The 12,057-nt window shown below is 41.1% G+C and overlaps 1 protein-coding gene across 5 annotated transcripts in view; it reads right to left on the bottom strand.

Moving 5' to 3' along the window:
* PLEKHA7 (pleckstrin homology domain containing A7) overlaps nt 1-5,689 on the bottom strand; it is a 121,427-nt gene extending 115,738 nt beyond the window's left edge. For 4 of the 5 annotated variants that reach the window (XM_070933608.1, XM_070933656.1, XM_070933615.1 and 1 more), the window contains exons 1-3: nt 5,601-5,689; nt 5,322-5,398; nt 4,932-4,989 (exon numbers count right to left, since the gene is read on the bottom strand). In XM_070933608.1, coding sequence (XP_070789709.1) covers nt 4,932-4,989; nt 5,322-5,398; nt 5,601-5,689 — 224 coding nt within the window. The remainder of the gene's footprint in view (nt 1-4,931; nt 4,990-5,321; nt 5,399-5,600) is intronic. The other variant, XM_070933624.1, reaches the window with a different exon arrangement.
* Nucleotides 5,690-12,057: the final 6,368 nt, after the last annotated feature.

The raw sequence follows: 12,057 nt of genomic DNA, 5'->3' as shown, positions 1-12,057 counted from the left end.
TGAAGCTTCCTAGTCCAGGTAGAGCTATTTGGTGCATTAGATGCAGCTTGGCAAAAGCCCAGCTGACCGTGAGTAACATTCTTGGGTGCTTATTAATGTACAACCTTAGCAAGGTTAACCTGATCTTACTTCTCCCCATCCAATGTCTTTCAGCCTCCAGACACTGATTCTAGTTTTCCACAGCATCTCCAGCTTAGGTCAAGGTATTGATGTAAAGTTGAGTGTCATCACTCAACATATTGATGAGACATATTCTAAATAGATAGATGACATTTCACAGTAGTTTCACAGAGATTCTGAATAGCATGGGAGGGAAGACCAAGCTTTGCCACACCCCACTTTGTGGCAACAAGTGTTTGAGTACTCATCACCCAAAACTACAGCTGTGCTTCCTCTCCTATCTGAAACAACTCACTCAGGCAGGAGAGGAACCACCATAAAACTGCCTCCCTTCCCATTCTTGCAGGCAGTTAATAGTATCAATGGCACTGACAGCTTAATACCACTGGGCCTCAGCAGACTGATAGCACTGTGATTAACACCAGCTGTCTGCAATTACTGTAAGTTCGAATCTCACCAGGCTCAAGGTTGACTCAGCCTTCCATCCTTTCTAAGGTAGGTGAAATGAGGACCCAGTTTGTGGGGGAAATAAGCTGACTTTGTATAAATATACAAAAGTATGAAGGCTATTGCTTAACGCATTGTAAGCCGCCCTGAGTCTCCAGAGAACGGCAGCATATAAATCAAATTAAAAAAAAAAAAAAAGAGCAGGAGAGTCACATTCATTCATTCCAGGTCCCAATGACAGTTATCAGCATGCCTCAACTCTGACTGAAAGAATCAAGACAATCTATTTATTCTGGGATTCTCTGTAGCTGATATCCCATCACCTTCTCAACAATCTTTCCCAAAACAAAAGGTTGAATAAATACAGTTGGATTGAGAGATGGCTTCTTCAAGAAAGTGCTAAGCCACCATCTCTTGCAGAGCACATCACATCAGTGGTGGTATTCAGTCGGTTCTATCGGGTTCGGGCAAACCAGTAGCGGCAGCTGCGGGAGGCTCCGCCCACTCACTGAGACGTCATCACATCCCGTTTTTGACACTCTGCGCACGCATGCAAGGCTCTGCGCATGCGCAGAGGTGGCACGTGCAAATGAAGCGAGTGAGCGCACACGCACACTCACATTTGCAAACCAGTAGCAAAGGTAAGTGAATACCACCCGTGCATCACATCCGTCAGTAATGCACACCAGGTTTGCCTAATTACCAACTGCAGCTAGAGACTACAGATGCCTGACAATTCAGCCATCTAGATTCAGGTTAGAGGGAATTGGTTTAGAGCAAGAAATGTGTTTTATCATCACCATTCTGTTTAACAGCCTATTCAGTAATTCTCACCATATTTTTCTCTCCCAACAGAATCCCAATATGAGATCCCACTGTAACAACTCTGACATTGAATATTCATCCCCCAATTCCTTTATAGCTCTGACAGGTCATATAGTTGCTCTGCATCAGGGACCTCTGCAGGCCAAGCCTAGTTCTCATACCCAGTTCACAGCAATCTAAGAAAAGTCAGAAACACAATCTTTCAATCAAATAAATCTTTTCGTATTACAAATCCCTCCCTTGAAATGTATAAATACTTCATTAACCTTTCAACCCCACCACAATCTTAGGATTCTGAGAGTACTGTGTATTTCCCCAGTCAAGACTGAGTCCAAATCTTACTTGATGCCTCTTCTCTCATTTATAATTCTTTTGATATAGAAATAGAATAACAGAGTTGGAAGGGACCTTGGAGGTGTTCTAGTCCAACCCCCTGCCCAGGCAGGAAACCCTACACCACTTCAGACAAATGGTTATCCAACATCTTCTTAAAAATGTCCAGTGTTGGAGCATTCACAACTTCTGCAGGCAAGTTGTTCCACTGATTAATTGTTCTAACTGTCAGGAAATTTCTCCTTAGTTTTAAGTTGCTTCTCTCCTTGATTAGTTTCCACCCATTGCTTCTTGTTCTACCCTCAGGTGCTTTGAAGAATAGTTTGACTCTCTCTTCTTTGTGGCAATCCCTGAGATATTGGAACACTGCTATCATGTCTCCCCTAGTTCTTCTCTTCATTAAACTAGACATACCCAGTTCCTGCAATCGTTCTTCATATGTTTTAGCCTCCAGTCCCCTAATCATCTTTGTTGCTCTTCTCTGCACTCTTTCTAGAGTCTCAACATCTTTTTTACATCGTGGCGACCAAAACTGAATGCAATATTCCAAGTGTGGCCTTACCAAGGCATTATAAAGTGGTACTAACACTTCACGTGATCTTGATTCTATCCCTCTGTTTATGCAGCCCAGAACTGTATTGGCTTTTTTGTCCATTCTAAAGATATATTTTGTCCATTCTAAAGATCTCTTCAGTTCCTCCAATACCCTATCAACAATTTTATCTAAAACCCTCTCCACTTTCCTTCTTTTATATCCCTGTAGCTTCTCACTATTCTGCCAGGCAAATCTTGGCTAAACTTTCCTTAAAATATATTATACTAGCTAAAAACTCTATCTCTAACTATAAGGTAAAGGTAAAGGTTCCCATCGCACATATGTGCTAGTCATTCCTGACTCTAGGGGGCAGTGCTCATCTCCGTTTCAAAGCCGAAGAGCCAGCGCTGTCCAAAGACGTCTCCGTGGTCATGTGGCCGGCATAACTAAACACCAAAGACGCATGGAACGCTGTTACCTTCCCACCACTTACGAACTGCTAGGTTGGCAGAGGCTGGGACAAGTAACGGGAGCTCACCCTGTTACACAGCATTAGGGATTTGAACCGCTGAACTGCCGACCTTTCGATCGACAAGCTCAGTGTCTTAGCCACTGAGCCACCACGACCCTTCTCTCTAACTATAGGCTAGCTTATAAAAAAGGAAAGGAAAAAACTATTGTTCAAACTCTATACACAATGTGAAAGAAAAGTAAACATGAAAAAGGATGAAATTTCTGAAGTCCACCCTTGAATCATTGTACATTGATATTTATATAAAATTTGACAAATTTATGTATATACAGTATCCTTGTATACATTTGATACAGAGATGTACATCTCAGACTGGTCTTCCTCAATTAATAAAAGTTTGCAATTCTAATACATGTCTAAACAGATTCTTAAATTCATAACATTTTCTAAACCAGTTAAATATTATAGAATTTTACTGTATATCTCCTTAGGTATGAAATATAACATTCTAGTTTGAGACAAAGGGATAATCAAGGGGCAAAATCAATACTCAAAATAACTATACATGTAACCTTAATACAAAATCAGTTGCAATAGATGAACCTACAATGCTTGCTAAATGGAAAGGTCCTGCTAATTTATGAATAGCAGCAAGACAAAGCGACAAATACAGCTTCTGAAGTCAAGTATGTCAATCATTTTCAACCCCCAAGTTTCCATTTATGCTGTATTCTGAACCAGCAAGCTAATTTATGGATAACAGCAAGCCATCATGACAAATACATTTCAAATCCTTTTTTGTAAACCCACATAATACAATTTCTAAAATCAATGCCAATCACCTCCAACCTCTATTGTTTTTCAATTGAGACAGCCTTCATAGGCATCAGTTTATTCATAAGGTAGCCCAATACAGCTCATGGGAATCCAATAATTTTAAAACAGTATCATGTACTGAATAGATGCAAAAAATAATTCTGCACATATATGTCAAGAATGTGCAAGCTTGAATGCAAGCTTTTGCAAAATGACCTTTCATCTAAAAAAAAAATCATGGGAAGAATACTTCTTTTATGACAAAGAGAATGACATGACAGAGACAATGTGTTACTCACTCAACTTTTTTAGATTAGTACCATATAGAAACCAAGCCTTGTCTCCATCACTAGGAAAAACAAGAAGTTTTAATTGCAGCGCTCAAGGAAGCTGGTTGGAGTGCCACAAGGAAATCACAAAGCAAAACCATTTCAGAGATTCAACACCATCTATCAGCAGAGTAAGTAGAGGAAGCAGCAATACATTTGCTTTATTCAGAAATTGAGATGACTGAACGGATATAAATATGAAGACAACATGCCTTGTAAATTGTTATTCTCCAAGAAAACAACTGCTTCCCTTTCTGCAATAGAGAAGCTACAAAATTGTTAAATCTCTTTGTTTTTTTTTTTTCCTAAACAAGCTACTGCTTGAATTTCATTATGTTTTTTCCTCAATGTTTTTATTGTTCTGCTGTCACTGAGGTTTGTAATCCCCTCTCAAATCCTCAGCAAACATCTTGCGCTATATCAGAATGGCCTTTTTATTATTGAATAGCTTCTACCTTTAATTGCTCTAAACCTCTTAAAAAGGAACAATCCACATGTTGGAAGACTCTGCCTTCTGCCAAGGTCCCTGTAACACTTCATTCAACTCAACCATAGGCAACAGGTTCCATTACTAAGTTATTTGGCCAAGTATAGCTGACATTTAGTCCACAAGTCACTTCCACAGCCCGAAACCTGGAAGCAATATAAACAACCAACCCAGGTGAAACCTGTTGCGTGTGTCGGAGAACACAAAGGAAGTTTCGAATGAACGGACACACACACCTGAGGTGCTAAAATTTAAAAAACAAAACAAAACAAAAGGTATCCCAAACAGAAGTGCCAGAACCCAGGCTCTCTTATACATTAACAAAAGCAGTATTTCTTTCACTTCGGTCACACAGGGCCCTTTCCCCCTTCCCCACTCCTCCTCCCCACCCGTGAGGTGGAGACAATTGAACGAAAGTCAGATGTCTGGAAACCGAACAAACGGTGGCAACAAATCGTCCTTTTTTTTTTCTTTCTTTCTTTTTTTTTTTTTTTTTAAATTCCTACGACTTTCGGCTTTAGTCCCTCCGGGTGGAAACGAAATGCCTCGAAAGTGAGAAATACTCACTCAATGAAATAGCTGGCTCCCTCTTCCGAGAATCCCTCCTCCCAGCCACGGGGCAGATCTACAAGAAAAAGAAAAGAGAAAGAGGGAGGTGGGGGGGGGGAGAGAGCCGGGAAAGAAAGTGGCCAAGAGGAGGGAAGTGAGATGTTTGTACCCTGGAGACAGGCGAGCATAATTCCCAGCCACACAAAGGTCGTTATCCTCCCCCGCACTCCTTCCCCCCAGAGAGAGGGAGAGAAAGGCAAACACAAACACCCAGCGTGGGGCGCGCCAGGGGGAGAAACACGCGTGGGGAGGGGGTCCCCCTCCCCGCCCCTCCACCACCCCACGAAGCGTCTGTTTCCCCGCCGGCTCTTTCTCCGCGAGGAGCCCGGGCTTACTTAGGGCACCCACCTGAGCGGATCATGTGGCCTGAGTTGACGGGCTCCCCGGTGCGAGGATGCAGCCAAGTAGTTGCGCGGGTCAAGTCGCTAAAGAGGGAGAAGCGGCAAACATGCACCTGTTAGTCCAGCCCGTGGAAAGAGAAGTCGGCGGGGAAGGAAAAGGAAGCGGAGGAAGGGAGGGAGAAAGGGAAAGGGACGCGCTGAAGCGGCAACCCCGCCCCCCCTCTCACCACCCGCCTGTTTGTTGTTGTTGTTTTTTTTTCTTTTCTTTTCCCGCCCGGTGTCTTACTCGATAAAGAAGACCCGGCCGTCCCTGCAGACGCCATAGGACCAGTGCTCAGGTAGAGTGTCCCGCCCCACCGCCTTGGCCGCCGCCATGTTCGCCGCGCGCCCTGCCCGACTGCCCGCCGGAGACGGGGACGGGGGGGGGGGACGGCTGCGGGGGAACGGGAGGGCAGGCCAGGCCAGGCGGGCTACCCGCTGCCCCTGTGCCGCTCAGCAGCGCCACCGGGCAGCGGTTAGCAGGAGGCGCAAGCACCACATACACGCCCCGAAATCCGCGCGACGTGTCTGGCCGCCCGCTGCCCTTGGGTGCGTGTGGGAGGAGGGGAGGAGGACACGCAGCTTTCCCCGGACCGACGGTTCATTGCCCGTGTTGCAAGCCGGGCAGGCAGGCAGGCAAGCAGGCAGCTGCTGCAGACGCAGGGCGTTCGGTCGCCCGTAGCGATCCGGGCAACAGGTTCCACCGCCCCTCCCCCTTTGTTGTGTTCTTTCATCTTCAAAGTTTTGAGGCTTCCCGTGTGTGAAGTCGGGGCTTCGTATAACTGAGCGGAGGGAAAGCTTCCTCACTGAAGAAGAACCGGAGAACTTTTCTAAGAAACCAAACGCTTAAAAGCCCCCGAGGTTTCATGGTTGTCGTCCTTTTCGGCTTGGAGTCTCTCTACCCAGCCTGTCTTTTTACTTTCTACCTACCGGGCAGCAACACTAAATTGGGTGCGAAAGTTATGCCGGGTCGAAATTCCACACAGGTCGCATAATTTAAAGAGAAAGGAAGGATTCATCCTTTTTTTAAAAAATATTTTATTAAATATTGTATTAGTTTTAAAAGTAAAACAATGGACGTGGCTCAACGTCTCTGATTTCTAACATTTACGTCAAAATCAAGTTAATAAGTAATCTATTCCTTGTTCTATATACAAATTTACATATCTCCTATGTAAAGGAAGGATTCATACTTGCAGTCCTTCGAATAACAAAGCCAGTCTCAGGGCTCTCTCGATTTGCTGAACCCTAACTTACATGGGGTTTAGACTTTATATCATGCAAAGCCAGAAAATTGGCTAAATTAGATAACAGAAGCCTATATATTCCTTTTCTTGAGTCGCTTCTTCCTCTACTGTAGAACACTAAGCATAAGTGTCAGCTTATGTGAGCAAAAAGTGACTGTATCTTACATAACAAGATTACTTTCTGTTTTAACTAAAGTTCACCTGATCTTTCCAAGAGGGAAATATGGCCCTGAATTTTATACTGTAAAGCTGCTGAGCATGCAAAATTTTAAAATTTGAAGTTCAGACTCGGAATAATGTATACTTCATTGCCTATAGTGTGGACCAAGCGGTAAAAGTTATGAAGTAGGTTTTTCTGGCCTTCAAATGTTTCGGTGGACTTCTGTTCCAACCTGTCAAGCATAAATTCCTAACATAGAGACAAGATGATACACACTTGTCTTGCTTAATATAAGTTGACCCAGATCTACACAAGCTTCTCTCTGGACAGTGACTTGTTCTTGCTCACTATAAATTATTTTTCTTTTGCTGCTCCTGTTCTTGATGAAAATGTCATAAATAAAAATATAAGGGGAAAACCCCAAAATTAGAGTTGGAGAAATGGGGAGTGAATGTAACTTTGTTTCTTTCTTTCTTAAAATATAGGAAAGTTGAATTATCATCTTGCCTGCAGACTTGGAGTACTATACATTACAAATTACCAGAAACATGAGACAAAGAATACATTTTATCAGATATAATTTTGATGTATAACATAGCATTTAAGATATGCTTAGCACACATTCATTAGTAATTAAGCATGTGTCTAGTTGCTTAGTTTTGTTGAAATTTTCTATTGCTTTAGAATATGACTCAAGAAGACCCTTCACTTCCTGTGTTATCTTTGTTCTAAAAGGCCCATTTAAAATTTAAAATGCTTAATGTTTAAAAAGAAAAGAAAAATGCATATTGTTGATTGATAAAATCAGAGTACAAGCAACATGCAACATTCCATAGATTTCTTATGATTGGAGATTCAGGAATTTTTGCAACAAATATATTTATTTAGAAGATAAGCTCTTTATCCACCATATATAAGATCATTTATTTATTTATTTATTTATTTTATATCCCGCCTTTATTTTTTTTTTAATAAATATCTCAAGGAAGCAAACATGCTTAATACTCCTTCCTCCTCCTTTTTCCACAACCTTGTTATTGTTGCATCTGAGAGAGAATGACTGGCTCAAAGTCACACCACTGGCTTTCATACCTAAGGCAGGACTAGAACTCATGGTCTTCTGGTTTCTAACATGGTGGCTAGGTTAGATTAATTGGCTCTCTATATTTTTGTGGATATAATTTTACCATTATAGATAATCCTTCAAATATCGAAGTCTTGTATAAAGATATCTTACTTTTTCTATTCAAATGGACACTTTTTTTTTTTTTCATTTTGAATAAGGGTAACTTCAGTTGACTTCCTGGAATATGTAAACTATGTTTGAATTTTAAAATTCAGACAATATTTTAAAGTCCTGTATAGTACAGAATGCCTTCCACTCCTGTAGATTTTTGTCTTTCCCTTTAAAACAATCCATCCTCTTGACTTCCATAAACTTTACCTGTCAGTTCTTCTATTTTTCCACACTTCTTATGAACTTTCCTTGCTTAGTTTCATTACTCACTAAACTAAAGATAAAATTATATGAAATGATTGCTATTTTTTTTGCCTTATGAATCTGACCAATTCTCATAATACTTTTGTGTACCCATATTCATTTATTTATATTCATCAAATTTATTCATCAAATGTATATGTTGTTCATATCCTACTTGATCTCAATTGTGTCTTCAAAATCCAAAAACCCAGTAATGAAAAAAAGTAAAAATGTCCAAATATTTTATTAAAGTGATATACTAAATCACAGTTACATTTTAAACTATGATTAAAAAAAAAGAATCAAAGGGGAAGATTCTGGTGGAGACTTATGTAATTTGGCTTCAGCTTAAAAATAAAGATGTGATGAAAGTTAGAGAAAAACAAAAATAGAATTTTCTGTTTTCACATGAGAAGGGGTATATATTGGTATACAAGCTGGATATTAAGTAATATTAAGATATTAAGCACAAACCCTTGGAAAAAAGAAATGAGAATTTCTGCAGATTAGAATGGAGGATTTTAAAAAGACAAACTCTGGGAGAATGAAAAAAGGAGAACGTGTTTAGAAAGCTATTCTCTAGAATACTAAATTTCTTTCCAAAACCAGAGCAAAATCTGTGCCAGTGCTTCGCAGCAGCTTTTTTTTTTTTTAAGTTAAAAGCTATATTTTAATTGGACAGAGGAGTAGTGATTTTTCCATGGGTATTTAGTATTAAGTTAATTTTACAATAGCAGTAGTCATGCTTTCCAGAGATCCCATATCTCTGATGAATTAAAAGATAAATATGTGCTCAGGTTGTGCTCAATAACTGGTGACCACACCCATGAGATGTGGTTTCTCAATGCCTCCTTTCTAGCTGGCTTTTTTAAAAAAAAACTTCCTTGCTTGTTTCGCATTCCTGTAATTTCAAGCACTCTCAGTCCAGGTATTAAAGAAGGCCAGCCCTGCTTAGACTTCTCAGATTTCCAAGGTCAGCTAGGTGCTGCCAGCTGCTGAAACCTGCCTGAGAAATAGGCCATGTTTATCCACTTGCAAATCAGTTTGTGTTTTATGACCAGTCAACTACCTCATTGTCTTCAACTTTTCAAGATCACAGATAAACAAACAATATTTATTTTATAAGGAACAGCTGTGACTGCGCCTTTAAATAAAAAAAAGGGGGGGGAGAAAGGAATGTTGAAGATGATAGTACTTCCACTAATGTTTTGACTATTTGCAATGGCTGTTCATATAAGGGGGTTTTTTTGCTGTGAAATCGACATGAGTTAAAGTAGACAATGAAACACATGTTTGATTTACCAATTATACTGGTAGTCCTCAAAATGCATTTAGTGACCATTCAAAGTTACAACAACACTGAAAAAGTAACTTATGATCAGTTGTTTATGACTGTTGAAACATCCCATGGTCATGTGATCAAAATTGGGTTGCTTGGCAACTGGCATGTATTTATGACAGTTGCACTGCCCTAGGGTCATGTGATCACTGCTTGTAACCTTCCAGCCAGCTTTCAACAAGCAAAGTCAGTGGGGGAAGGCGGATTTGCTTAACAATCACATGATTCACTTAACAAATGCAATGATCCGCTTAACAACTGTGGCCCCCAAAAATTATAAAATGGAGCAAAACACCCATAACAACTGACTTGCTTAGCAATGAAATTTTGAGCTCAACTGTGATTGTAAGTCAAGGCTTATCCTTAGTTTTTTTTTTCATACTACAGAATCAGTTATAGTAAAAGTTTAGCTATAAGAATTTTCCCTTTGAATTTCTTTTCCATGTAAAAGGTCAAAAGTAAATTCTGTGCATGAGCCTTCTGTATAATGAAATAAATCAGTATGGTGCAGAATTCTGTTCTGTATTTTAGAACACCTGCATACATATTTCACCTGTCAGTTACAAGTAGATTGTAAAAATAGGTATGTCAAACTGATTGAAAGTATAGACTACATTTCTCTTTAAAACTTTTAATAAAATGTATTTTAAAAAGAAAGTGTAACCTACATAATAATAAATGTGTTTATTAATACTGACACTAAGTACACAAAAGGATTTGGATTATTTTAATTAAAATATTTCTCTGCTTAAATTGAACTGCTTTATTAAAATATGCCCTTGCTTATATGCTATAGATGACTTGAATATCATATATTCAGTTAACCAGTATTTACCTATACTAGTAACTGTACCTTTTAATGGAATGCCATCAATTTGTTGACTATGCCGAACATAATACACATACTATATATACATACACACACAAACATGTACACACAGACATACACACCAAGGGTGGGTTCTACTTACCTTTACTACCGGTTCAGACCGGGGCCACGCACTTGTCTGAAATGGTTTAGGGTCTCCTGCTTGAGCAGGGGGTTGGACTAGAAAACCTCCAAGGTCCCTTTTAGCTCTATTCTGATTGATTGATTGATTGATTGAGTCATTGCTTCTTGTCTTGCCCTTGGGTGCTTTGGAGAATAAGTCAACCCACTTTTTTCTGTGACCATCTCTCAAGTACTGGAAGAAAGATATCATGTCATCCCGATTCTTCTCTTTGATAGGTTAGACATATCCAGTTCCCTTAACTGTTCATCATATGGTTTACCCCCAGGCCCCTTATCATCTTAGTTGCTCTTCTCTGCAACCCTTATGGCATCTTTTTTGTAGCATGTTGACCAGAACTGGATTCAGTATTCCAAGTGTGGTCTCACTAATGCACTATAAAGCAGTACTATCACCTTCTCGTGATCTTGATGCAATTCCTCTGTTGACGTTACTAGGACTGCATTGGCACTTTTTTTTGGCAGCTGCAGCATACTGCTGGTTCATAGTGGTCCACTGGGACATCTAGATCCCTCTTAAAGTCACTGCTGTTGAACCAGGTATCACCTATTTATATGTGTGCATTTGCATGGTTTCAAAACTAGTTGTAGCAAATTATTTTGATTATTAATATACTGTAATCATATACATATATAAAAATAATAACTTGTCTTGGCAGCATAGTTACAGTTCATTAATAACTATTCTGGGGTCTATACTGGATGAAAAAAGAAAGATCTGTCTGTTGGCATTGGTGGCCAGTCATCAGCTGTACATCTCCACCCCGGACCACCCCAATGATGCCCTTGAAGTGATGTCCTGGTGCCTGGAGGCCGTGTGGATCTGGATGGGGAGAAACAGATTCAGGTTCAACCCATCCAAGACCGAGTGGCTGTGGTTTCCAACATCCCGATATAGTCAGTTGGTGCCATCACTGACTATTGGGGGGCGAGTCATTGGCCCCCACGGAGAGGGTTCGCAACTTGGGTGTCCTCCTTGGCTGTCTTTAGAAGAGTACATGACGGCTGTGGCCAGGGGGACTTTTTATATCAGGTCCGCCTGATTCGCCAGTTGCGTCCCTTTCTGGATCGGGACTCGTTAAATACGGTCACTCATGCTCTCGTTACTTCCCGCCTGAACTACTGCAATGCTCTCTACATGGGGCTCCCCTTGAGGAGCACCCGGAGGCTCCAGCTGGTCCAGAATGCGGCCGCGCAGGTGGTTATGGGAGCGACGTGGCGCTCCCATGTGACCCCCCCTCCTGCGCGAGCTGCACTGGCTCCCGGTGCTCTTCCGGGTGCGCTTCAAGGTTTTGGTTACCACCTTTAGAGCGCTCCATGGCATCGGACCGGGGTATTTATGAGACTGCCTTCTGCTACCAATAGCCTCTCACCAACCATTACGCTCCCATAGAGAGGGGCTCCTCAGGGTGCCGTCGGCCAAACAGTGTCAACTGGCGGCCCCCAGGGGGAGAGCCTTCTCTTTGGGG

Source organism: Pituophis catenifer, unplaced genomic scaffold (genome assembly GCF_029215685.1).
Source record: "Pituophis catenifer annectens isolate HBS135680 unplaced genomic scaffold, rPitCat1.0.hap2 SCAF_1, whole genome shotgun sequence".
NCBI classification, from domain to species: Eukaryota; Metazoa; Chordata; class Lepidosauria; order Squamata; family Colubridae; genus Pituophis; species Pituophis catenifer.
The sequence above is the reverse complement of the archived record's forward strand: the minus strand, read 5'-3'. Positions and strand labels throughout refer to the sequence as shown.